The sequence below is a fragment of the Scatophagus argus genome, chromosome 7 (assembly GCF_020382885.2).
Source record: "Scatophagus argus isolate fScaArg1 chromosome 7, fScaArg1.pri, whole genome shotgun sequence".
Lineage (NCBI taxonomy): Eukaryota > Metazoa > Chordata > Actinopteri > Scatophagidae > Scatophagus > Scatophagus argus.
In genome coordinates, this window is record NC_058499.1 from 16929358 (window position 1) to 16956577 (window position 27220).

Genomic DNA, 27220 nt, shown 5'->3' on the forward strand with positions numbered 1-27220 from the left:
TTTGTAGGTGTGAATGAGTCTGAGGGATGCCAGTCCTGCCCAGAACAGCCCAGCTTCACTCCACCAGAGAGATGTGGCACAAAGAGACCACTGAGTAAGTGAGAGAAAGAGTGTGTCTGTGTTTGAGAGTGTGTGGTGTGTACACTTTCTTAAAGCCTTACTAAAAGCAGTGGTGTATGAACGTGGCCTTGTGCTGGTGGAACAAATGGCAGAGTGTTAGCTCATGTGAAGAAGGAAACGTATCACCGCTCTCACCAACACTAATCTCCATCCCTCCCTGCCCTGACAGCCTCACTCTTCACCTCGCCACCTTTCCATCATTTCCCCTCATTCCCCCACCCCCACCCTCCACACATCTCAGCCCTGCCTTGGCCACTATGTTCTTCATCCTTAAACTTAATCCTCTACCTTTCCAACCTCCATTCCCCCACTTCACTTCTACTCCTGTCCCTTTTTCACTTTTTAATGACCTGATTCCAGCTGTCCATCATCTGCCAACTCCTTCACAGCTTCCAGTTTAAACAAACCATGTGCACAGTAGAGCATACATGTGTCTCTAATTACCAAAAGTCCATTGTGTGTATGAAACATGGACATATAGAACTGGCAAGATTTAAAGAAATCTGTCCAAACATTCAATCTCTGATGGTTGAAGAAAAAAAATATGTTTCAGGAACGTCCTCCCTTCTAAACATATTTACACTTTCCTAAACTAATTCCATATATAAAGTCTCAGAATGGTAAAGATCCGAACTCCTATCACAACTTGACCCAAGCTATATATAGGACTGAAATGTGAACTTTGAAACAGAGACAATAATGTGTCCATATGCCAAATAAAACACAGCTCTTAAAGAGACATCCCTCTTTCTTTAGTAACTATGTAGTTTTCCAAGGGAGATGAGCATGACAGTCTTCTTTCCCCTAGAACATCTCAGCTACAAGGAGTGGTCACAAAAATAAATGGTTAACAATTAAGTCTGATAGTCCAAGTCTTTTCCTGGAGAAGAAAAACAAGACTCAGAGCACCAAATAGTTTGTGTTGGCCTGATACACATGTTGCTTAGGAAAAAAGAGCTGTGTCTGACAATACACACTATCAGAGGCATTATCACTTCATTCTCCAGAGCTCCATGTGTAGATAAACTATTCCACTGCTTATTTTTAGAAGAGGGTATATTAGACAACCTTCACAATAAGGAACAATATGGGGCTTATCATAAGACAGAAAGTAATTTGAAAAAGTAATTCTGTTATTGCTGTTTTGCTCTTGGCAGTCTGAAATAACAGCATTTCTGGCAGAGGAAAGGTTTCCCGTCTCACAGAGCCAGTGAACAATCGGGGGAATAACAAGATGTGTTTGGGAAGTCCCCATTTAAATAATATGACAATTAGTTAATCATTTCCAGGAATGTTTACTTGTCTGCATTAACAAAACTGTTTTTTGTGACTTCACTGCTGTTCCTTCAGAACATTAAAAGAGCTCAGAGGAACTTAGATAGATTAATAGATTAAACAATTAAGCAGATTTAGGACCACACACACTATTCTGCGCTGTGTGTACTCACTTAGTTCAGAGATGCTGCCCACACAGGTAGCCAGCAGGGACTGTTCCAGCGTCCTCAGCTCCAGCTGGGCATAGGCATCCTCTCTGCTGTCCACAGACGTCTGCTGGTTCTCTGTGTAAGGACTGAAATGGGCTGGGAGAGACAACACACCTACAGAGACAAAAAAAAAAAAACAGAGTGAGACGACATTTAAAGTGATAAGTTTGTGAACAGTGCAAAGAAGCCATCTACTGCATCTACAGCAGTCCCAAAATGATTTCTGGTGGTATTTATAGTCCTTGTGACATGTAACCCACACCGATGAGGACAAATAAACACAAGGGAACATGAGCCTTGCTCTCAACACATTCAGGGAAATAAACAGAACATCCACATCAGACTAATACAAACAAACAAAAAGCACGCTGCATCACAGAAAGGAAAACCAAGGAAAACCAAGTTAAGAATTTGGTGTCGCTGCAGACATTCTCTTTTAAACCAAGGACATTACACAACATATACTGCACATGCTTGATGTATCTGAACATACTAATGAAATAGGTATGGTTACAACAGTTTCAAGTTGATATGACTACAGTACACAGGAACTTAAAGAAAGTTAAATGTTGGTATGAGGTTATAAATAGGTATTTAGAGTGTCATCAATCAACAGAGTGCTGAAGGGGTCAGAGACCACCAGCATCCCATGACTCTAAGAAACTCTCCTCTGGCCTACAGGAACACACCCAGAGATGAAGAACCAAACAAGGAGGATTGGCAGCTGATAAAAACTGCATCCTGAAGTAAAAGGTTGTAAATATGAAGAATGGATTTTAAGACTTGGTCACAACACAGAACGCACAGAACTTTAAAGACAAAAAAACAAAATGTTTCTAATACACTAAAATGTGATTGGTTGATTTGCAGATTTGCATTTTTCTTTGCAGAGTACACCATCTACTATCATGGCTTGTGGTGTAACTAGGGTCAATCTTGTGGTATTTCCTCTTTGAATGGACCCTCTGGAGATCACGTCTGCCCAGCCCAGGCATCTCTGACAAACTGTGCAATGTGAGAAATGTTAAGGAGAACATGTGAAAAACACTGTTTTAATACAAGCTTTACTAAAGTTTTAAACAAGCCCTATGTGTCAAAGGAGTATCATTTATCTCCCTTCATGAAGTCAGATAACAGATAAATGATGATATGTAACACCTCGTTTGAGCTTTTACTCTTCATGACAGCCAGTTGTCAAACTACGGTAATTGCTGATGAGGAGATAACATCATTCTTACATAACTCTAAGATGTCATCTTGTTCTCTAACTGCTGTAAGTCACTTGTGATTGTTGTTTTCCAGCTAAAATGGATAAAAGTTGTAACAGATGAAGGTAGGAACACAGACTGCTGTTTTTAGTTTCTCTGCTGGTTGTTAGCTCTCACACATTCTTAAGCATTTTGGAACAACGTGCAGTTGTGCAAGAAGCACATTATGTGGTTAGCTACTGTTCAGCCAGTTGATCTAGGTGAACACGGTTAGCTGCCCAAAGGTTAACCTTTGTTTTGGCTTCAGAGGTGAGTCCTCTGCCAGGCCAAAGGAAATGAGTAGGGGATGGCTGGGGATAGAAAAGAGAAATGGAAAGAAGAAAAATTAGGAAAAAGCCTCCTCATCTCAAACTCTCTCACAAGGGAAAAGATTGGCTACCATCCCTAAAATGACATTCCCATGTGCTTCCGGCAAACTGTGTCCTCTCAGAGGGATGCTGAAAAGAAAAACCACTGATGTGTGTGAAAAAAAAACAAAACCCAACATTTCCATCATCTTACTCGGAAGTCTCCTCTTCTCCTCAGCACATTTCAGAACATCGCCAGACACAGAAATGATCACATTACATGAATAGAAATTATCGACACAGTTTAGCATTGAGTTTTTAATATGATGTGAGCAGCACCACTGATATGAGAACCCGTTCCAGACAAGCAAACACAAAATGCATTTATTGCAAAATGTGTGCTGGACTTGTATGTTGCAGGGATTAGTTTGAGTTAGGAGCTAAGGTAGCGGCACAACCTGAATCAGAATTGCTAGCAGGATTTGTTCATTGTATGCTGCTGTGTTTTTTTCCTTCCTATCACACTGCTGCACAAACTACTTTGCATACAACAAGCTGCCATCAGGCTAATGTGCAACATGACTACAAAATAAACAAAAAGTAATCTGTGAGATAGGTACAGTGTTAAATCACATGCATATAAATATCATCGAGCCTTTATGACCAGCAGCACATGCTCTATAAAAGACAGTGAAAAGGTAATATTATCACAGAGAGCAGGATTTCTCAGTTGAGAGGTACAGGGCACATGACATGTTGAACCCCCCCCCCAAAAAAAACACATTCATAGTAATAAAGATATGTTGAGTTGTGCTGCCAAAGGTGATCTAGTCTGCTACAAACTCCAAACTCCACCCCATCTCTCTCTCTGTCTCTCTCTCTCTCGTACTTTCTCTGCACCATCTGACTTGTATAATATGTGCTGACTCCCCCTTCCCGCACAATGGAAATGGCTGCCTCTAGCAGAGTACCACTACTACAAAGAACCTACACAGCAGACAACCGACCTGTACACAAGCTTCAACACATCCCTGTTCACTCACGCAAGCACTGACATAACCATACACTCACGTCTCTGCATATCACGTGTGTGTGTCTGTCTTTGACGTTTAATGTCAGCTATTTTGGCAAGTATGATGAGGGCTCTGCTTTTGAAGCTTGTTATATATTCCCTAAAATGACACTGTGCACACATAACGGGTGAAGCATCTGGAGAATCTCTTTATTTCCCCTTTTATTCTCTAAAGCTGTCGAACTACCTTGAGGAACATGAGGAATGTGAGGAACATTTCTCACATTATTGTGTTAACTAATGTTTCTACCTACTCTCCTGCATTGCCTCACTGAGTATACACAGATATGGTTTATGGCCACCATAACCGCTGTGGTGTCTATGACAGAGTAGGAGGCGATAGTGTATGACATGTAATGTGAATACCAGAAATGACTTGATTCCAGCTTCTGTCAGGGAAGCTCATGCTTCCTGAGGTCTGAGAGCCATTCTGAGAGATTCTGTCTCATTAGTGTGGGTGAAGGTGTGTGAAAAAATGAATATGTCAGCAGGTGTGTGCACAAGACGTGTGTCCATGGGAGTGAGTGTTGTTTGAATTAACATTATTCTGACTCCCTGTAGTGTGATTCACCAAGAACGTCACATTGACGCTATTCCAGCCTTCAAACTCTACCAGTCTGCATAAAATACAGTGAATGGTTCAAAATAAAAACCTAATAATACCTGGAGGACTAATTAAGTCAGTGTAATGAACCATTTTAAACACCTCAGAATGCATTCAGCAACTGCTGAACTGCTTCATGTATAAAAATAAACCAGACATTAAAAGGTGAATTTTCAGCTCACGGAAAACATCACATTTTGAATAGGCACTGATTTGATGTACTCTGAAGTTTCTTGTTATTACTTTCACAGAATAATCTTTGGCCTAGTTTGAGCATGCTTAAAATAGACATGTCTCAAAGAGAAGCAAAATCCTTGGAAATGTTAATACAGATTCAAGTGATTCTGCTGTATTTTTTTCAAAGCTGTGGCAAATGTTCACACACCACCACTCTCTCAGTGGTTCTCACAGTCCCAACCCATTGCTTGCCTCACCGCTGAACCCCAGCCTGCGTCATTTGAGGCATTTTGAGGTCCGCAAGCCAACCAGGGCCTATCCCCACCACCACTGCTAATATCACGAGAACCAGCAACTCCAGCACTATGTACATCATTTGACTCTGGCACCAGCAAAGGCTGAGGCTAAGATAAAGAGAAGGGGATGAGAGTAGAGGATGAAGGGACGATAGGGACTGAGGAAGAAGAATGACTCACTCTGAGGAGGGATACAACTGTGGAGGGGGAGTTGGGGGCAGGAATATCTGAGACTGCGAAAAGGGTGAGGCAGTGGAAGACAAGTGGCACAAGGGATTCATTCTTTTGCGGCCTTCATGGTTCCATTTCTGAGGTTGACCCTGCACATGTTATGTGGGAATCCCAGCTACAAATCACAGCTGAAACCTACCACAAAGCCTGTGGCAGTCTCCAGGCCATCCAAACTATCTCTCAAAACCATTACAGCTCCTCCTGGTCCAGCCAAACTATCATTAATAATGATGTTGAACATACTGTTGCAACAAGGTTAGAAAAATCTAACAACCACCTTTGGTTATATTTTAAGTTTTTGAGATTATACCCAGTCGGGCTGTCACTCTCAATTAAGTGCTTTTATAACTCATATCACATTTATAAAAAAAATTCAACATTCAATCTATTGTCAGGAAATGATAACAACCTCTGACTGTGACCTATGAGTTAAATGTGCCAAAAAAACAGTTTGAGATGAGCGGATGGAACAGCCATCACTTTCCCACATGCCTTGACTCGTTCTTTGTTGCTCTTGTGATATCTGCTGCTATCTCCCAATGTCACAATTTGTTCTACTTGACTTTATTTTTGTGGGGTTTTTTTTTGCACAGAAGCTTGATACCAGCTTTAGGGCAGAGGATATCCTAACTTTGACATTACTGCTTCTCATGTCTAAATCTTTGGTGTATTTTTGGAAGACATCTGGATTCCACATTAATACAATGTGCCAGAATAAACAGCTCTGGATTATCAGACCAAGGCAAAACCACAGACTGTGAATCTACCACAGACTATGCCAAGTTTTCTTGAGTAAACTTTTAATCATTTTACATTTTACTGCTTATATCTCTTGAAAGATGTCGCTTAAAATCACTTTTGTCACTTCATCTTTGACAAAGCTATAGAAAACTGACTGTTACATAACAGCTAGCATGTAACATTAAAAAGTTTTCTATTAAAGGGATTCAGACCTTGAAATTTCTTCTCTTTGTGTGTTGCCCAATTCATGTCACAACTCACAGCTCTGAGAAAAGCACATTCTTGGACAATAATTGGTCTGAGTGTGCTGATTTGTTTTGTCTACCGCAGAGAGAATGTGTGAAAGGCATAAGGAGGATCGGCTTTGCTCCTGCTGTGTATGCTCTCATGAAGCTGATAGAAAAAACCCCAGAACTCACACACACACACACATATATATACACAAATTAACACCTGCCTTGTCTCCTTTAACAGCCTCTTCATTCATTGCAGGGTGAATAGATCAGAATCAAGGAAAAGGGGCTTCAAAGACACTTCCCCCTGCCCAGAAAGAAGCTTTGATTCTGGGCCAGTAGCCTCTATGCTGAGCCCTGTGTGGCGGCTGGAGGGTGGACAGTCACACAATAGTACAGTGTTTGACAGAGCTGTTATTGGGTGTGTGTATCACACCCAGAGTATCTTGATCTCCTCTGTCTTTCACACAACAAAAGACACTTGCACACGTGCTCGTGCCCAGTGGAATCCAGAGGCCAGATGTGAGCCTTCACTCACAGTTCTGGCCTCTTGTTTTCCGCACTTAAAGGCTCCAAAACACCTGTTTTTCACACATCCAACCCCACCCACACACACACCACATTCTTCTCACTGCTTTTACATTGTGTGCTGCGCACTGGTCTGGTTTTCTAAGAGGCGCTGAGCAACGATTTTAAGAGAATAACAATGAAACTGGTGAATGAACTGAATTGTATTTGTCTGTCTCTCTGTAGAACCAGGCCAAGCTTTGTTCAGCTATGCTCCAGCATACAGGTTAAAAATATCCATGTGTTTGCTTGCTCTGGCGGACCCTCATCACGTTTCTTATCTAAACAAAAATCAAGTGGGACAGAGGGCCATTTAGAGACTTAAAGTGGTCTATTAGTGTTTGGGCTAAAAATAATCATTCATTTGACAAGTTAGCATATAAGTGTGTCTTTCAAAACACAAACTACCAATGAGGATTTGGGGCACACAGACAAGCATTCATAAGCTGAAGCAGCTTACAGTACATATAGTGTGAGCAATTGGTGATGTTCCTGATCTAAAAGGCATCTAAGTCACTGATCTCTCTCTCTCTCTCTCTCTCTCTCTCTCTCTCTCACACACACACACACACACACACACACACACACACACACACACACACGCCTGTTACAGCCTGATAAATCACAGACCATGATAGACAAGTGAAGTGAGGTCTGGTCCATGTCCCCTGACACCTCTGGTGAACCCTGGCTGCAAGGGGTCACGGGTCAGAGGTGGTGCGCAGCTGGGGCCAAAAGAGGAAGTAACCTTATCAGCTGTGCAAAAAGGGGCTTCCCTAAGTCACTCAGTGAGAACACCCACACACATCATTAATCACTACAAGACGCAAACTAAGATGGCAAGAGAGAAAAACTTCTATATTTGGTGCATGTGAAAGAATCACATGTAGTCCCTGATCTGCCTGCTGTTCTCAGATTGTTGCTGTTATCCTGCACTAAGCCTTTGGCTTGTAAAGATGTTTTCTAGGAAGCAAAGCCACAAAGAAGGTTAAAACTAAGATTTGAAAGTTTAAAACAAAGATTTGAAAATGTGGAATTTTGTTCCTGCCCACAGGCTGATAGTAAGATTTTTGGATCTGTCCACTGTTAGAAGTTTGCCCGAAATCCCCATCTGCAAAGCTGCAAAGATTAGATCTGGATCTTAAAGGAGGGTGCTGTCTGTTTCTGTTCAGAACCCGGTCAGCCCAATGGAAAAGCAGCAAGATGGATAAAACATGTAGTATCACTTAAAAATGTTCTTGAATAAATCTGAGATGCTCAAACTCATGTTAAAATGAAATAACAGCAATGTCAACGTGCAAACTAATGCACATTTCTTGAGTCTTTTGTTTTCTGGTAGCAGGAAGTTGCAGGGCAAGATTTATGTTCATGTGTGTAGGTTAGATAAGAAGGAAACTGATAATAACGTTACTACTTTATGCAAGATTTGATTGGTTGTAGCGAAACCAGGGGATGTCACCTTTAAATAAATAAAGAAAAAATAAAAATTGATCTCTTTTGGTTAAACTTTCCGATTTCTTTTTTCTCAAAGAAAAATGCGGGATGAGTAATTTTGCAGAGCAGATGTATGTTGTAGCAGACTTTAAGTGGTTACTTCAAGTTCTAATCGTGCAACAGTATTAATGGCTGAGCTGTAAATGTGGTCCACCATAACGTACCTATAACCACCACCCAACAAACAAAAATACACACACAGAGGAATGAGAAGTGGTAGGATTCAAGATGGCTTTGGTTTCCCACAGTCCTGAAAAATATCAACATAAGCTCCTCTACACGACTAACCCTAATCCTGAACATGACTTCAGCTTTCTCCCCCTTATCCTCTCCCCTCCTCTTCTCCCCGTCTTTCTCTCTCTAATCATGTTTTATATTTTACATTCCAGGCCAACTGTGGTGCCTGTGGCTATCTAGTCTCATTGAACATTCCCCGTTTCCATATGTGGCACCACTTCTCAAAGTGTGCAGCAAAGGGACAGTACAGCTCCATTATTGGACCACTAGGTTTTATAGGTTTCTCTGGTTTATTGCACAGCACTGGAGCTGGAAATACACTACACTATATACTGGATATGGAGGCTCTTTTTGTTTTCTCTATATTTCTCTCATAGGATGGTGGATATTACACACACACACTGCAATAACATCCACATAAGCATCTAACCTCAAACCCGCCCTCTCATATCCACTTTTGCCATTAAAATGATGTCACCATTGAAAACACTGCCAGGAGGTGAAGGGTTTGACAGATAAAAACACAGGAAAAACTCAATACGGCAAAATGTAATGGTGGCAATAACATGCACTTCAGTCATTTTGAAATGTCATCGGCTCCATCAGCTCACCATGACCATGGGAAGGATTTGAGCTTATTAGTTGGAACAGACCAAGGGATGATTGTTTTATCTGGCCATTTTAAAAAGAAACAGTTAACCTCCCTTTAGGAACAAGCTGCCCTCTATTCATTTCTCCAATATATAACACTATGGGCAGCAGGCTTGGCAGAGAGGCACCAAATGTGTATCTGAGTGTGTGTTTGCACTAATTGCTCCCATTCTGTCTGTGTGATCAGCTCATTTTCTCTCAGCTGGATCAGAGAGCGAGAACACAGAGCCAGTCAGTTTGTACGGCAGACAACACACTCATTGAGCAAAGGCACACAGACTGAGGTGAAGGTTCATATTCTTTTCTCCAGTAAGTTTCATCAACCATTTCTCTGAATCAAATGTGATGGTAAAGGCACCTAGCATCAAATAAAAACAAACTCTGGTTATTTTGTGGCACCCAGATGTTAGGTCTAATAATAAACAAAATAGAGCCAGTCTTGGACTTATAAACAGTGTGATTCCCAAGTCATTTCAGATACTCACACAGGGAAGTTAATTAATAACAAAACTGTGCAAGAGTCAAACTTAAATGAACCCTAAAAGTTTTAGTATGTGGGGATTTGTAAGCTGCGTCTGTACCTCCTCAGTGACATCATGCAACTTCCTAACATAGCTCATCAGCTTTTTGTTTTCTTGCTTGAGTACAGCTCTCATTTGTTTCATGACTGCTCGTTAGTTTTGTCATTGATAAACATTTCCACTATAACACCTTTAAATTTAACATCAAAATCAAGACTGAAATAACGTCAGGATGAGACACTTGTGTATCTGTGTGTCGGGTTTCATTATCACTTCATCCCCTGCCGGAATAACACCCATAAAAAGCACATTTTGTGACTCACCACTCATTAGATTGAGCTTCAAAGTCTATTTCTAGCTTTCCTAATTCTTCCCTTACATAATAAATTGAGCATTCACACATTAGCCCAGACATTAATCAACACACAGATCAGAGTGACGTCCACAGAGAGTCACGGATACTTCACATCCTAAAGCTCATGGAGATAAATTGAGATAAATTTATTTAAAGACCCCCCCACCCCACCTCCATGCCTATATTCAGATAGAGACTCTTCCTGCTGCAGCACGGTTCTCACAGTCCAACAAGCGGTTTTGATAGAGAGACTTAGGAGTTTGACGTTTCAAAGAACTGGATCCAAATTCCCCCTTGTAAATCTAAAGCAGCTTTCTGCTGATTAACATTCCATGTTGGGCTGGGTGGAGAGCAAAATCATGACGCAGAATGGAGTGAGTCAAATGGGGGGAAAAAACAAGGTATGGGGGTGGTGGGGTGGTGGTGTATAGATCACGATTAGGCTCGAAGGTTTGCTCACTCTTTCAGTTGCTCCTCTTCTCCTTTCTCAGACTAAATCGTTGGAGTCTCACAGCAGAGTGGAAAAGAAGCCCAGTGAAGTAAAAGCAAACCACTTTCATAAGACAGTAGCAGAATAAGTACCACAACTTAAAAATGAGTAAAAGACAAATGTGCAAAAACTTACTTCAGTAAATGTACATAAAACGGAAGCACTTGAGAAAAGTACAAATTAACCTTGCCTGAGAAAATGTAAGAAAGCATACTTTCCATTACTGGCTGCAGACATCCTAGTTTAAGAGACTAAACCTGCAAAGTCAGCTCAATAAACAAGGGAGGCTACATTTACTTCTATAGACAGAAAACTATTTAGCACAGTTACATTAACCTCCTTATTATTACTATCATGCTCCAATTAAGCCTGCATTAAGAAAGTACAACCACACACAGACTCATTTCATCCCATTATAACTTGCCATGGATAAAATAATTAGAGAGGATGAGTATGCATTATCCCACGGGCATCGCAGCCCAGCAGTATTTTACAGCCCAGCAGCGGGCAGAGCTCTGTTAAAAAGGCCCTCAGTTCTTTAGTCTGCAGTAATGAGGAGGGCTGGTCCCTTTACATCTGCCTGACTATACTGCTGTTCATGCCATTGTAGACAGCTGCCCTCACTGTGAAAGACAGGAGAGAGGTGGGAGTTCGACGCTGGGAGAGAATGCGTATCGTAATATCGGATGGTTATAGTGGGCAGAGCACCTCATGCAGTTAGTCAGAAAATCAATGCCAGTGTTGGAACACATGGGAGAGTGACATACTGGCAGTAAATCAACAGACCACCCAACCTCAGACACACATGATGACATTCTGATAAATGCACAGCCTGACCACACACACACACACACACATATTAGAACAGAACATTAAATAATGGTATGCGCCAGACTCTGAGGTTTCATCAAAGGCACAAATCATGTGTCTATGTGTCTGTTTTGCACATGACAGCAGAGCGCAGATAGCAACTCTAAATATTCTGTGTGTGTGTGTGTGTGTGTGTGTGTGTGTGTGTCCTGGGTGTGTTAGGGACCTGCAGGGCGTGTCAGGATGTCTACTTCTTTAGCAGGAGGCAGTAAACTACCTTTAACCAGACCAGTCGCCTCATTCAACCAGCTCTATGACCCACCTGACACCCGAAGGAGGTTTACAGCTCACCCCTGACCCTCACACACACCCTGTACACGCCTCTCACACACACACTGAACACAGAGGGAGTGTCCACACCTCAAAAGGAGCCTGCTAAAAAGGATCATCCTCTTATGCAGTTATGTCACCTTTTGACCCTCAAATCTTCACCCCACAAAACAACACTTACACACAGTCATCCATTCACACTTGGCCACCCTCCCTTATGTCCACGAGTGAACAAGTACTCCTGTGGTGATCAGCACTGTGGGACACACTAAGAGTTAAACAAAGCCTCACTGTGTCTATGTCATCATTACACACTCATACCTGGGGGTCGGAACCTCTCCAAAGAATCACAAGATGAATACAAAAATGGGGTGTAGGGGGAAAAAGGATACATTTTTTAATGCACTACTTGTTTAGTCTTCTTTCTTTTTTTAACTGCATAGTTTCACCTCTTCTCTTTTTATTGTCTAAAAAAATACTTGAATGAAATCATCTGAGATTAGTAAATCACTCTTTGACTGAACCGTTGATGAAAGGTTACGTGTGGTGTTGCCTCATTTTAACCACTGCAGTACATAACACAGAAACACACTCACACACTCCCAGTGAAGGATGTTCAGCTGAGGGTTAAGGAAGCATCTATGTTTTCTCTGTATGTTTGGACAGATAAAATTATCGCTCTTTCCTCTTCCTATGGAAAAGATAAATGGGCTTATGTGACTGTGTCTATTCCTGAATGCACACATGGACCTAACCATCCACAAAAAGAAATGATTAAAAAAAACAAAACAAAGAAATGATAAACAAAAATTAACTTTGAGACAAGACAAAATCCAACCCATGAGTTAGATTATGAGTGTGTTTTCTTGGCACTCTGGCTTATTTTTGACTGGCTCAGGATATATAAAGGAGGAATTAAGCCCCAGTTATTCCTGTCCTGATGTCCACACTGATTTCTGATTATGTATCCCTTGCCTTAATGTAAGCTATAATAATATCAGATTCAAAATTCTGACTTCAGCTTCAGTGGGAGAGAAAAAAAAAAGACAAGAGGAAGGTCTTCACTACCAACTACTCCAAATCATCACTGCTGTGGTCTTCAACACAAAGTGAACAGTGTTGTGACTCCAGTACAAACAACACACATACCCAGTGTGATGACTGTTTGCTGCTTCCTCTCTGCAGGGGGCACCTGCTCTCACATTCCTCTGCCCAAGCATGACAACAACACAAATAAAGTTGTGGGAGGCGAGTTTTAGTGTTTGTGTGTGTGTGTATGTGTGCATATGTGCAAGGGGTGGTGTTTGCTGCCGTGTGTTCCCAGCTGTTGCCTGTGCAGGTGCTACAGGCGAGCTTGTCTCAGTGTGTGTCATTGAAATTCTTTATGAGGTCATCTCAACAACTTCAGACAAGTTTAATCTGCATGGTTTGTTTTAATGCATCTATCTGTGTGTGTTTGAGCCTCTCTATGCATGTGTATGTATGAGTGTGTGTGTCTGTATGCTATGTTATGCAGGCTACTGATTCAAAAGGTCTCTGTGGACCACCCACTGAAGCCCTCTCCTCTAAGCAGCAGATGGAAAAAGAAAGACAACGATCACAGACGAGTAGAGGTATCAGCTCAAGAGAGAATGTTGTCTTTCTCAAACTGCTCCTTATTTCGTCTGACTATAAAACCAGAGCACTTTAACAAACAGCACTTCAAGAAGTACAAGCAATGTCAAAGCCAAAGGCCATCCGCCTTTTAACTGCTTAGGAACTCGGGTGATCTTCTAAGTGAGTGCGTTTTGTGTGAGTGTGTGTGTGCGCATTAATGCATTTCTTCTTGTACTTCACAGAAGACCCGGTCAATTCACTCCAACTGATGTTCCCACGACTCTTCCCAAGCCACAATGGCTAAATAATAGTCGAGAGACTTAAAGCTCTTCCTAACACACCAACACACAAACTCGCAACCTGGCACCCACACATACAAATTTTAGACTGGCCACATTTTATGTTACCAACTACGCCCTTAGCAGAGATTAATAAAACCAAGCTTGGCAGGAAACAATCGATAAATCAGGAACAACACACACTTCTTGAGTGGGACTGTGTTACAGTGTGAACGAAATCAGGGAATGGGAGACTTTGGAAAAGTTTCCACATTGTTGTACAGTCAACCCGCTCACACTAATATGTGCTGAGTGTCAGACTCTAACCACCATGGGCATTGTTAGTAAATCATGACTAGTGAGAGGTGCTAGCCACATCCTGACCACACACACTAAAACACACAAACCCCTCTGCCCTTCCGAGAGAGACCAGAATGCCCAGCAGAGAGACCCTTTAAAGGAGTGGTGTGCATGGGTGTGTGAGTGTTTTAGAGGCTTATGTGCAGCAGACTGGGGGAGAGGACTATTCTTGCGCATGCTCACACAGCTCCTGTGCAAACAGAGAACGGAGTTACAAATCTGTTTTCATTCTCATTTTCCCACTGTAGGGTCTGTCTTGGTGTGAGGATGATGACCAAGCATGTGTGTGGGCCCTGCCGAGCTCCATCATCCACCCCCTCCTGCCTTTGTATCATGTCCAATGTCTTCATGTGACAAAATCTCTTTTCTGCCCAATCCTTCTCCTTTTTTTCCAATTCTCCAACTTTTAGCTCTTGTACTTCCTGTTCCATTCCAAAATAAACAGCAGCCCCTGCTTTGCCTTGCTCGGGAAAGCCCATGACCACAAATGGCTAGACGGACAGAAGGAGAGGCTCATGGGATATTTCATTCAACTCCTTGCCAAGTGTTCAGAGTTGGGGTTTGGACTACCCAAAGCCCTATGCTAGGAGCACACACACACACACACACACACACACACACATTGTTGCCCTATCTTGAGACAACTCCCATTCTCCAGTTTCAGCCTGTGAAGTCTCAGAAGGGCCTCCAAAAACTGCAGTGTGATAATTAGCTGTGTTTTACCTTTTGCCTCTTGAGAGGAACATGGGAAGAAAATAACCCACATCATAATGAAGATGGGTAGGACCTGGGGAGATCTTGTATAAAGAAGCAATTCTGCATGAGGACAGTGATGGCATTTCAAGAAGCAAATGGGGAAAAAAACTGTAGAAGTATTCTGCCAGCAGCCATCCTTCCAACAATTTGATACCAAGAGATTACTGTGCATACTTAACTTTGAGCTTCAATGTGTGTGTGTGTGTGTGTGTGAGGATGTAATGATGCCTTCCCCAGCCATTGTCTCTGTGCTACTGGCTACTGGCAGCCCTGTGCGGGAAGTCTCTGGCTGACCCACAGCAAGAGGAGAACTGGTAAGACGTACAAGAGAGACGACTGCTGAGATGAACATAAGAAAGAGAGAGCAGCAAAAGAAGGAAAGAGAAAATTTGGAAGATAGGAGACAAAGGGTAGGCAAATTTTTTTACCGATTTGAACGGGTTGTGGTGACACAAAAAGCAGCCCGCAGACATGAACACACTCATACATGACAAAGATAGCTCAAACAAAGAGCTAGAGGGTGTTAGATGGAGAGCTGCATGCAGAAGTGCTCAAGCCAAGGCATGAATAGTACTTGACCTCATTGTGCTAAACGCTGACCTCACCACTCTGTAGCTACCAACATGACTCGGTCAGAGGGTAATTACAGCCTTCAGTGCAGGAGTGCAGGAGAGCCAAGAAGCATGAGGCAGGTTCATCTCTCGCTGATTTTATATCTCTTTGGGTTTGTCACTGACATTCATTCTCCCTGCCTTTGTTTTTTTTCACTTTGCTCTGCTCCTTGTCTGTATCTCTCATCACTGACCCAGGCAGATACATTAGACCTACTTTTGGGACCTAGAAGAGTCTTAATCCGCAAACACATTAATAACACTTGTTCTCTCTCCACTGCTGGCCAAGCTGTTAACTTAACAGCACAGTGTGCCACACCTTGTAAAAGTCTATAATGTTTCAAGTAAAACTCCTTTGAAATCAGGGCATTTTCTATTCATCTGCGGTTAGGAATTCATACCCAAATGCATGTACAGATACATAAACACATCTTTCTTTCATTCACTCGTATTCCCACGCACACCCACACACAAAATACTATGTTATGGGCTTCCTTGTGCTAGCCTCTGCAGGAGATGATGATGATGGTATTTCAAGACTTGTGCACAAAGCACAGGGAGCAACAAAAAAGACTAACAGTTGAACAAGAATGAAGGGAAGGATGGGGGTAGAGGAGGAGAGAGAAATGGAGCTCCTGGGAGGTTTCCACAGGGTCAGGACAAGAAGAGGGGCCCCAACTAAAGTTTGTTCGTCCCAGCATGGAACTGGGGATCATAGACATTCATCCACATACAATGAACGTCGAGGGTCTCCGCTTGCCTTTCGTCTTTTCTCTTTCTCCCATACACAGCAGACATGACACAGACATCCTGATGAGGTTAAGAAGCAATAGTTGTCACAACTGCATCCAGGGGAAAAGACCACTGCATGCTGATAGTGAAAATTCCTTTCCATTCTTTGTCTCTCTGTTTGCTACTTATCAGTCTGTGCCTCTATCTCAAGTGAGTCTTGATTTTCTTAGTGCGTTTGCATGCAAGTGCCATTCTCTGTGTGTGTTATCTTTGTCTATTTAGACATTGAGATAGGGCCACAGTGTTATCAGAGTCACAGAGACACATCAAGACGCCTCCTGCCTGTGTTTTCAAATGTGGGCTTGCCTCTCTGCTAACTGCCATATGTGCTCCATTGTTCCCCTGACAACATCAGGTTGTCTGGGCTTTGGATCCTGTCTGCAGACCTCATGTCAAAACAAATCCCTGTGGCTGAACAGCATAACAAACGAATACAACTTTGTGTTTTCATAAAACCATCTTGATGAATAAAAGCTGCTAACACTCCACAGTTTGGCTTGGGTTCAGTTGGCCAGCTCGGTGGGTTTTGCAGTATTTATGACTTGCTGACCCTCAGGCTGACTCCTTCCCTCCCCCAGCCCTTAAACTCCTGACACATCTGCCCCTTTCAACCCCATCATGCAGACACACACCTCTTCTTAGCACCTGACTGGACTGCTGAAAGGCTTCCTCCTTAGGGGACTCCACTGGTAGAGCAGTTCCCAGTCATAAGCAGACTATTAACTAAAAGACAAAGCATCGAATTGTTGGTGCTTAATGGCAGAAAGGTGTGCTGACCTCTCCAGTTCCACCACTTCCTCCTTCTTGACCTCTGTCAGAATAAATGCTTGACTGGCTCTTACATTATATATTTAACCACAGTCAGGCTGCCTTTGCCTTTACAACCCCTTTTAAGACAAGCACCATAAGGCCAGGGCACTGACACACAGACATACGTATACAGTGTGTGCACTGTATGAACTGTTAGCTAATGTGAAACACATGGATAATAATGCTTGTTCAATAGAGTCCAAATTAGTCACACAGGCCATACGGGTGGAACAAACATCTAATCCTAACATGTTTAATAATCCCAACGGGCCTACATAGAGTTAAACAGGATCACATTTGATGAGCTGATGAACATGTTGGCACTGAGAATGTTTTTAGAGGCTGTATTTTGCTCTTTGAGGTGGAGTGGAGAGGAGAGTAAAGCATCGAGGGGCGCTATGCGTCTGGCTTAAGCCATGGTCTGCTTAACTGCTGTCTGACAGACTTCCTCTGCAACTTCCACTCCTCTGCAAAGGCAGACACACCACCAGCACAAAGTCACACAACATACTAATAGTCTTATTCATATTCACACAGTATGCACTGACAGACACAAAGCTCACTGCAGAATTACTATGCTTAAGGAAAACAATGTGAACCCATCTTTTAAAGAGAAGCTTCGTGAAAGGCATCCTTTCATCAGTGTGAAATTCCACCACACGCAACCATATCCCCCCTTCTATGTTCGCCCTCCACCCCTGTAATGCTCAATAGGCTGATTATCAATGTTGTAGAGGAAACTTGGCCAACATTACTGGAGTGTATTATGTCCCAAACTGTCTGTGACCCAGCAGGGACACACAGATGGCCGACACAACACAGACAGACAGGGACAGAGTCAGAGAAGCAGGCAAACACACATCAGATATAGCTAAATAGACAGAGCCCGCTAATCCACCGGCCATGGCTGCACACATGCACACAGTTATGTTCAGATGTAACCCAAATTAGTGGGAATGTACTCAAAGAAATATACCCTGTACAGACACACAATAACACATAAACAAAACGTCGGGTCAGAGATTGCATATGGCAGCAGCTTTATGCTTGAGCAGTTGAGAAGGATGAGTTTTCCTTGCGACACAAACAACACAGACTCAGACCCAAACATACTTCTAAGCGTTTCCTTCAAAGGAAACACATAGACATGGTGATTATGTGTAATAAGGACCCTCTTAAATCTGTGGCAGAAATGCAGGCCATCCTGATGATGACTGTTCCAGCTCTGCATGTGTGCCCTAAACATTAGCTAATCCTTTATATGTTCATCCGGACACCTGAGTCATAAATCACAGTATGTGGCTAGGAGTCACACCTCCATTTCATGAGAGTTTTGTTACTAACTTTCCCTAACAAGACACATCTTCTTTTGGTTACCTCTGGGATCAGGACTGTTTATTTTGGTTCCATGAAGAAGCCCACATGTGGTGTATGTGCTGTGCAGATCTTATCAACAGAAAAGAGACTAAAGGCTTTGGCCAAGGGTGCCCTGTCTTGACACAGTCTGTTTTCCTGTGCCCACATGTGTTCTCCATATGGCCCTGCTCTAAATGTGCTCCTTCCCTGCGCTAACCACGAGGGAATTCCAGGAAGCCTTACTGTACACGGCTTTTGGGCCAAATATGCTGTGTTCACCACTGTGGCTCTTTAAATCACCACATGTCTATATGGGTGACCTTGACCCAACAGGTGATGTGTTTAGGTGATGGCACTGGTTGTAGGGTTGCAGACAAAAAAGCAAAGGCTTTGGAAAAAAAACTGAATTGTAGGCTGGGTTTTGCGGCATAGACCAAGTGGGAAGCAGAGAAAGGACAATGTATGGTACAACAGAACAGGTGAGGGAAATCTACGTGGGTTGAGAACAACCAATATAACTCAGAAATCAGAGTAAGAAAAGGAACTGAACCCACAGCACAACTTGGAGCAGGGACAATATATCCTGTGATGAAGGCAATTTCAGAGATTCAAACAATCGGCTGAGCCTTGATGTTTATGTATGTATTGTTGCTGACGAAGGTGCAGCCTCAATGCACAAACAAAGACATTCCAGTGTCTGACGAGGAGAGGCGATACAGCTGAGTGAAGGGCAGGCGGCAAAAGAGAGAGGAGGATGAAGAAAGAGAGGGAGAATGTGTGTTAACCTTTATCCATAGTAACATTCAAAACATTTGAAACACACTGCATCAATTTCTCTTACTGGAAGACTTGTCAAGAAAGTAAGAAAGGGCAAAACTCTATATTCTTTGTGCTTTCAAACAGAGCTGGATATCCAGCAAGCTAACAGGCCTGGACTCCGCCATTCTGGACACATCGTTCTGTGATTGGACACCAATGTTAACAGAGTTTCCACCGCAAGATCTTTCCCCAGGTACTTTGATGTTTCCGCTGCAGAGACCAGAGTCTAAATTAATCAATTATTTTTCTGGTTGGTTGGCATTTTTTTCAGCCAACAGTTTTAAAAATCTGAAGCCGCAAACCAGTTTGTTTTTTGTTCATTGTGCTATGACGAGTTACAGAAGAAAGCGTTAGACATATGGACCAATGATGATGATGTAGTATCAAAAATGTTGTGTACAGCTGCCACTTTTTCATACGTCAGCAGACCAATATGTTTAATCTTTGCAGGTCTTTATACCCTAGTGAAAATTCAGACAACATGCTGAAGGAACCTTTCAGCTCTTTGAAAAGCAGTTTCTGAGCCTAAGAACTGTGGGTACTTTGGGTGGAACACAACTAGTAAGACAGTCCAGGGCAACACACACAAGCAAATATGTGCACACAAACACAGAATCCCTCTCTAAAGCACAGATAGCATCAGCATCAGAGAAGAGAGACAGAGACAGAGATGGGAGAGACAGCAAGACATCAAAAGCAAAGACGTGTGGATGAAATGTCAAAGGCTGTGGTGGCCTACTTATGACTGTGGAGCAACATACCACACACACACGTACGCACACGTACACACACACCTCGGTTAACCTGTCACGATGGGCACTTTGCCTGCTGAACCTGGCACACTCACCAACAAGCATGTCATAAAAGCTGATGATACTTTTCCATTCTCCTTCTTGTTCTCCTTCTCTCTCCATCCAAATTATCCTTCTGGAAAATTGGCTGGCTGTTTTGGGTGTTGGAGAAACTGTTTCCAAACATCGTGCAAGCTGTAAACTATTGCTCAACCTGCAGAAGATGGTTTGTGAGGCGGGTGCTGATTTCACAATGTAAATGAAATGCTATAATTATTCCTTCTTATACATTTGTATTTAAAGGACTTTTGGCATTAAAAGCAAACTGGAAGGCACTAAACAGTAAAGAAGCAGGAATGACAGCCCTTAACCCCCAGTGTTTTTGTCCATTGATACAGTGTTTGCCTACTCCACCCTCTGCACACTCACAGTCTTAGTATTGCAAGTCAGAAGGAAAAGAGCCATCTTTTCTGTTTCATCTTGTCTGCTTATCCTTTGCATCCTATTGAGTGTGTGTTTGAAGATGTATGTGTGCATGCGAGGCAGAGCATCAGTGCACAGAGTTGTTTTCCTACTTACGGATTTTCAAAATGCCACCTTTCACCTTATGTTTTTATCTGGATTGAGATGTTATGGCATTATGTTAATATGTAAATGTGCAAGTCTCCTTGTGTGTTTACCAGTGTACTGCATGTGCAAATGAATAGCATGCACACAGACGTGAAGAAGAGAGAGGTGGCCATGGGCGGAGGGAGTTGTGTGTACACCACGGTGTCTCAAAACGAGTGTGTTTGCTTTTCCAGGGCAATATATCTGAGCTTCGCCATTCAGGCTCCACACACTGCTGCTCTGACTCCACTGGACAAAGAGGTCACTGACAGCATCACAGAAAGCTCCTTCTTTCAGTCCCTTCACAAAAACAACAGTTTAGACTTGAAAGAAAGAGGAAAAAACATCACTTTCCTAGCTTGGCTGAAGAACATCCAAAAGAAGCTGTGGCCTTTTTTTTTAGTGATCACAGCCCTTTCCTTGGCATGCACGCAGGCATATGCAGGAGCAGAATTACACACGCGCACACACACACACACTTCCTCAGCTGCAGAGATTTGGCTCTGACCAACCTGGCTACACAGATCCCAATCAGAGAGGATATGTGGGATTGCAGCTCCATCTCTCCCTCAAACGCTCACTGCCTCTCTCCATGCTTCCATCGAGCCAAGTCAGTGCGACTCCAACAGATTTCACCAGAGAACACAGCAAGGGGTTATTATATCCAATCCCTGGTCAGACAAATCTGTTTCCACTTAAAGTACACACTCCCAGATCCCCCTCCATGCTCGGTCTCTCTTCACTCCCCTATGCCAGTCTGCCCATCTGATCTGTTTGTGTGTAATTAAATATTACAACCAAATCACCCACAAAACAGTTCTGTATCAACTACAGTAACTGGTTTCAGTTTTGCTGGAGCACAAATGCAGAAAACTGAGGCGTGCCAGCTGATACCTATTGGCAATTAGAACTGTGATGGTTGGCATTGACATTTCAGGGGGAAGGAACAGGAAAACTGATGATTTTAGAGGGTTTTGTGGTCAGACATACACTCAGAGAGTTTACTCTTTGTGAGAGCTGTGCAAATATTTAAAATCAAGGCAGAACGGATGTGCATTTCCACAGAAACAACCAAGATTGAATGCAGCAGTGCAAAAACCATATGCTGTAACATGTAATCAAATCATTTCTGTGTTAAATATCTGAGAGAGAGGGTGGTGTAGCTGTAAGAGTGATAGTTTTAGTAGCAATTACAGATTTCTTACAGTGACTGACTGCACTTGGTTAGCACTCTTTTTTCTGTAACAGTCGCTTATTATGCACATGGTCTTTTTTGCACTTTCAGCCACAATGACAGTAAATTTTGGATTGAGCCTGTCAGGTCAGATTTTGACATGAGTTTTCAGAAAGATAATATCCAAAAACATTTGCATTTGTTTATGTAATCCATTAGGTATATTTACTAAACCTTTTCTGATAAAACTGCACCAATTCACAACAAAAGTTATCTCATGACACTTTCCAGTTAGAGCAGGTTGAGACCAAACTCTTTAATAAATTTTGTAATACGGAGTACGTTGGTCAGAGATGAGCTGCAGATACTAAATGTCATGTAAAGAAAATCTTGATATCTCACTGATCCTCACTGTCTCACTCTGTCTAGGCAGTAAAGTTAGATAGCATTCACTCTTGCACCTCAGCCTCAGTCTAACACATTAAACCCAATCTTGAATCATTATTGGTCATGTTTCCATGCCTACAGTTAACAAGTTGGACAAAAAAAAGACCCAGGTAAGTTGTGGCAACCAAGGTCTACATGACCCAAAGTAATTTATAAGCACTGACTGGCCTCTGCAGTGTCCACCACTCTCAAAAACAAAGTTTGCTTCTGAGCCTCCATCCGAGGTTTCAGTAACTGGTCCTTACAATCTGTCCTTCCAGCTAATAGCACCAACATACAAGAAATTTGTTCAAGGTGTCATAAACACCAAAAGGCAGAAAACCTGTCCATGCTGAAGTGGCATCTGTGCATATTTTAGTTAATTTCTCAGTTCCACCTCTATATAGAAAGCAGCACAAAAAATCTGTATAAAAAGCATGAAACTGACAGTGACAATAGCTATTTCATTACTAACTCAGTGACTGAGCTAGTCCAACTATTACACTGCATCTCCACAGACCACATCCACTGGCGTCATAGCAAAAAACGGCAACACTTTCTCCACATCCTCACTTTTACATATCTTTCTATTAAGAAACACTTGCTCACACTAGTATGACTCCCACTGGCATTTAACCTCTGACCCTCGGCACTCAGATTTCAGTATTATAATGGCCAAGCCAGACTCCAACACAGGTGCATGCGGCAGTGCTGTCTCTAAGCCAGACTTCACACAGGGTTGATGTGATACACAGTAATTCCTTTCAAAAACCACTACTAGCATTCAGGCGATGCACTAAGCCACCCGATCCAAGATTCCAGCCAGTCTTCCTGGTTCCCTCATTAGCTACTTCAGCTGCAATCCCAACCCAACATGCAGGACAGATTCCCCTGAGAACTATATCCAGGACTTGGTGGTAAGGCATGTGACACACTGGCTGCACATTTTCCAATTGAGACAAGCCAAAGAAGCTCAATACCAATCCAAGCACTGCTGTTCTCTCTGGATAAAATAAAGACTCAACCACTACTCTCCAAGAATGTGATTAGAAATAATAAATCAAGATGCAAAGGCACAGATGCTTTCAAGTATGCTGTCACTATTTTTGTGTCTCTATTTGCATCCATTGCTATTTTTCCCTTGAGTATCTGTATTCCCCATCTTTTGCTTCCTCTTTATCAGTGCTTTACTGTAAACAGTGTTAAGAAGCATGACTCATGCTGAAGTAATGTAATGGGAGGAGCGTGACTTGAAATCAAAATAATGTCTGAGAAATTTTGAAGAAGAGAGGAGTGAGTAAAGACAGACTAAACACAGCAGACAACGCAATCTGTTGAGAAGGTTATTTGATTGTTATTAATGTCACAAAAAAAGGCTTGTGTTAAGGAATGTCAAATCTACTGGAACTTCCTGAATCAATGTCATTGGTTTTATAATATCCTGATGTCATTTGCCGAGTGATATCTATGAAAGCATCACTCATGGTTTTCCAAGAATAGTCTACATACCCACACGAGTACATTTGAGCACCCACAGACGAGCACACTGAAACACATGTGCACACCAGCACTGTAATGGGTCAGTGTTTTTACAGCTGGGACCAGACAAGAAGCCAGTACAAACAGTGACATGCACCATCAGTGTGTGTGTGTGTGAGAGAGAGAGAGAGTGTGTCTGTAGCCTGAAGTGGTACATGCACCCACATGAAACACTCACACAAACACAAAGTGCACTGTTTTATGAAGGATTAGCCCTGATTATCCACTAAAGCTATATGAATTATAGTCTTAAGTCTACACACATACTGACCTGCTGACAGTGTTCACAAGGTTAACCTAAATTGTGTCCAGTTATATTGGCCAAATACATGCTTGCAGTTAATGCCTAAGCAAATTTGTTGCATGCCTAACAGGCATCACACAAGGATGAACTTAAATCAGTTTCACCATAATATTAATATCCTGATATGTTTTCCAAACCTGGATTTGATCCTACTCCAGATTTGTGGAGCAGGGAGTGTATTTTCAGAGTGCTGGTTTCCCCATCTGTGTGACCACAGTGCTGGGCTGCTCTCTCTGAATCTTTTCTGCATGCTGTTCCCACGCCTCTTTCTGGGCTAAATACATATTTAGGGAAATACTGAGAAGCAAATCATATGCCCTGTTCTCTCGGTGCACCCAAAACACATTACTCACAGTCCTTTTTACTACCTTTATAGAGCTGGAGCAGAGAAACTGAACTTTTTTGTTTGTACTGGACCAAATCAAAGTTTATTTATCCAGGTAAATTATGCTCTTATGTATGAATGCTCTCTTTCAGTAAGTCCCTGCCCTTTACAAGCAGTCTTCCATTGCAAAGCTTGAATGCAGCCATTAAGAGTCAACAGCCTCAAGTTAGTAGTTTGTATAATATTTAAATATTTGACTACTGCTTCAACAGTTAGCTTGAGAAACAAATACAAACACAAAAAGATCTGAGAACACTGCAAAAGTCCCACAAAAGCTCAAACTGGTCTTCACTTGGAAAACTGTTGTGCCAACCGGACCAGAGTTTAACGGACTGTATGCCAGTCATAAAGATCAATGATTTCATAGCCACTTCCAGTGTCCATTAGTAAAGCTACTACTCTGCACTTTAAAATGCCCAACAGTTCTATCAATACAAAGCAAGAGCTCGCTTGTGCTATTTCCCTGTGCAGAGAAACGAATGACAAATGGATTCTTCGGTATAGCGGCACTTTGTAGTGAGTTCAACCAGTGCTGTGGAGCCACATGCAAAGCAGACTAAATAGGTTTCAGAGTATGTGTGTGTCCGTGTGTGTGTGTGCATATGTGCTCGTGCAAGTGTGTGCATGAGTAATGAATAAGATCCTGGCACATCACAACCGGGTTCCTCTAATGCACTCCCTGTAGACCAGAAGAAATAAACAGATAAAGATGAAGTGGACGTGAAGGCAACAGCAAAGAAAAAAAGAGGGGGGCCAAGAGCAAGAGTGAGCAAGAGAGGGCAGGAGGAGAGGAGGGAGGCAGGGAGTTTTCAGAATTGTTATTGGAGCCGTAGAAGTCATTTCTGGCTTAAAGAGTTCCAGATGTGGGCCAACCCCTGAGAAAGAAAAAGAGGCAAAGAGACGAAGAAAATTAAGAAGGAGGGAGGAGGATTTATCAGACTATGCCCCTGTACATGTATGATCATTAGTCTTCACACCTTCTCTGAGACTATGTATAGACTGTCTGGTCTGACAGCGTGACGTGGATCTTTGCTTTCGTTTGGAGGGACCTCAGCATGGGGGGGTTGTCAGGTGGTAAGGTGGTAGAGGGGTACGCGGATTGCACAGCCTGGTCTTGGGCCTATAAAAAGCTAGGGTGGTCAGAATAATGGTCTGTTGTTATTACACTACACACACACACACACACTCTAACTGGTCTTTCTCAAAACCAATGACTGAACTCACCAAAATAGGCCAGCCGAAACCCAACCAAAAGACATCTGGTTAAATACTGGAACAAAAGCTGCTCTTTAACTTATTTTGCAATGAAACAGCTCAGACATATGGCCAGATAACAGGCAAGTTCAATGCAATACTTTTTCTAACACACAATCTGTGGGTTTAAACATGGAGCTCATTATAATGAAATTATCTGGAGCTGCACAGAATATAAACTCTAAGGTCCCAGGGAATGAGTCTTACATGCCAAATGATTTCAGACCTTTAGAAGTTTGGCAGTGTCACTGCATCAACACATTCTTCTCATGCAAATGAAGGTACTCCTGATTACGCCCTAAACATAAATCAGCAGTGAGCCTATAATAAAGTAATAATTCTGTCTCTCACTCTCTCTCTCTCTCTCTCCCTCTTCATCTCTCTGTAGTGTATGTTCATGGATGTGTATGCCCAGCTTCCCTAGCATTTGTTTTCACTCCCTCTGTGTTGGGCTAAGCTGCAAGATCACACAACAAAAGGCCATTGTCCTGCAGTAAAAAGCTCTGCTCCAGGGAGCTGGTAGTGGGCCACAAACAAAGGCTGGTTACATTGTCCCAACACAAGCCCATGAATCAACTCAATACTGAGCTGCCAAAACAGCAATGGAAAGAGTGCCATGAGCTGAGTAGGGTTCGACAAAGACAGAAGAGAAAGAGAGTTAATTGAGGAGGGATTTGAGGATGGAGGAAACAAATGGACAGGGAGCAGAATGCACAGCTGGAGCTGGACAAGAGTGGAGGGAGAGTGATGTAACATAAGAGGAGACGGTTGTGGGTTAAAGAGATGCGTCCAACAGGAGGAGAGGATGAGAGCGGGATGAGGAAATGGAAGAAGGGGAGGATCTGACAGGAGTACAGCCAACACAGCGGGAGGATGAGAGGTGAAGTCAGCATAAACAGAGGGCTGTGTCAACAGACAAGCCTCCTGCATGCTCTAAGGGCTCCCTGCACCCCAAATCACAACAGCAGAGCAAGAGTGAAACATGAAGACTCAATTATGCAACTGAGAAGTATAGTTCTAATCTAATTTGCCTGTTCAACACAGAATCCAGTGGTCGTTTCTCCCCATACGACACTGGTCAGAGAGAAAATACCCTCTTTGTTCTTATCAGATGCCTCTGCACTGTTATTTTCCTATTCTGACAAGTCAAATTAGCACTGGATCCATCAAATGTTCACACACAAAGAGCTGCTATTGTATCCAGCAGCAGGCCACAGTTCACCTTTTCCACCCTGTGAGGGAGTGGAAAGTGGTGACCAGCACTCTGGGAGCAGAGTGTGCAGCAGAAGAAAAAAATCTTTGGGGAGAATTTTGACACCCATCGCCACACAGCAAAATATACCCTGAAAGCTGTCATGTGCATCAATTTACTCACAGAACAATTGGACATTT

General features: G+C 42.6%; 1 protein-coding gene across 2 annotated transcripts in view; it reads right to left on the bottom strand.

Moving 5' to 3' along the window:
- The window catches only part of abtb2b (ankyrin repeat and BTB (POZ) domain containing 2b), a 44232-nt gene that overhangs the window by 15026 nt on the left and 1986 nt on the right, over positions 1-27220 (bottom strand). For both annotated transcript variants that reach the window (XM_046393487.1, XM_046393486.1), the window contains one exon: positions 1569-1718. Coding sequence is in view for 1 of the 2 variants with exons in the window: in XM_046393486.1 (XP_046249442.1) it covers positions 1569-1718 (150 nt within the window). In the remaining variant the exon portion in view is untranslated. The remainder of the gene's footprint in view (positions 1-1568; positions 1719-27220) is intronic.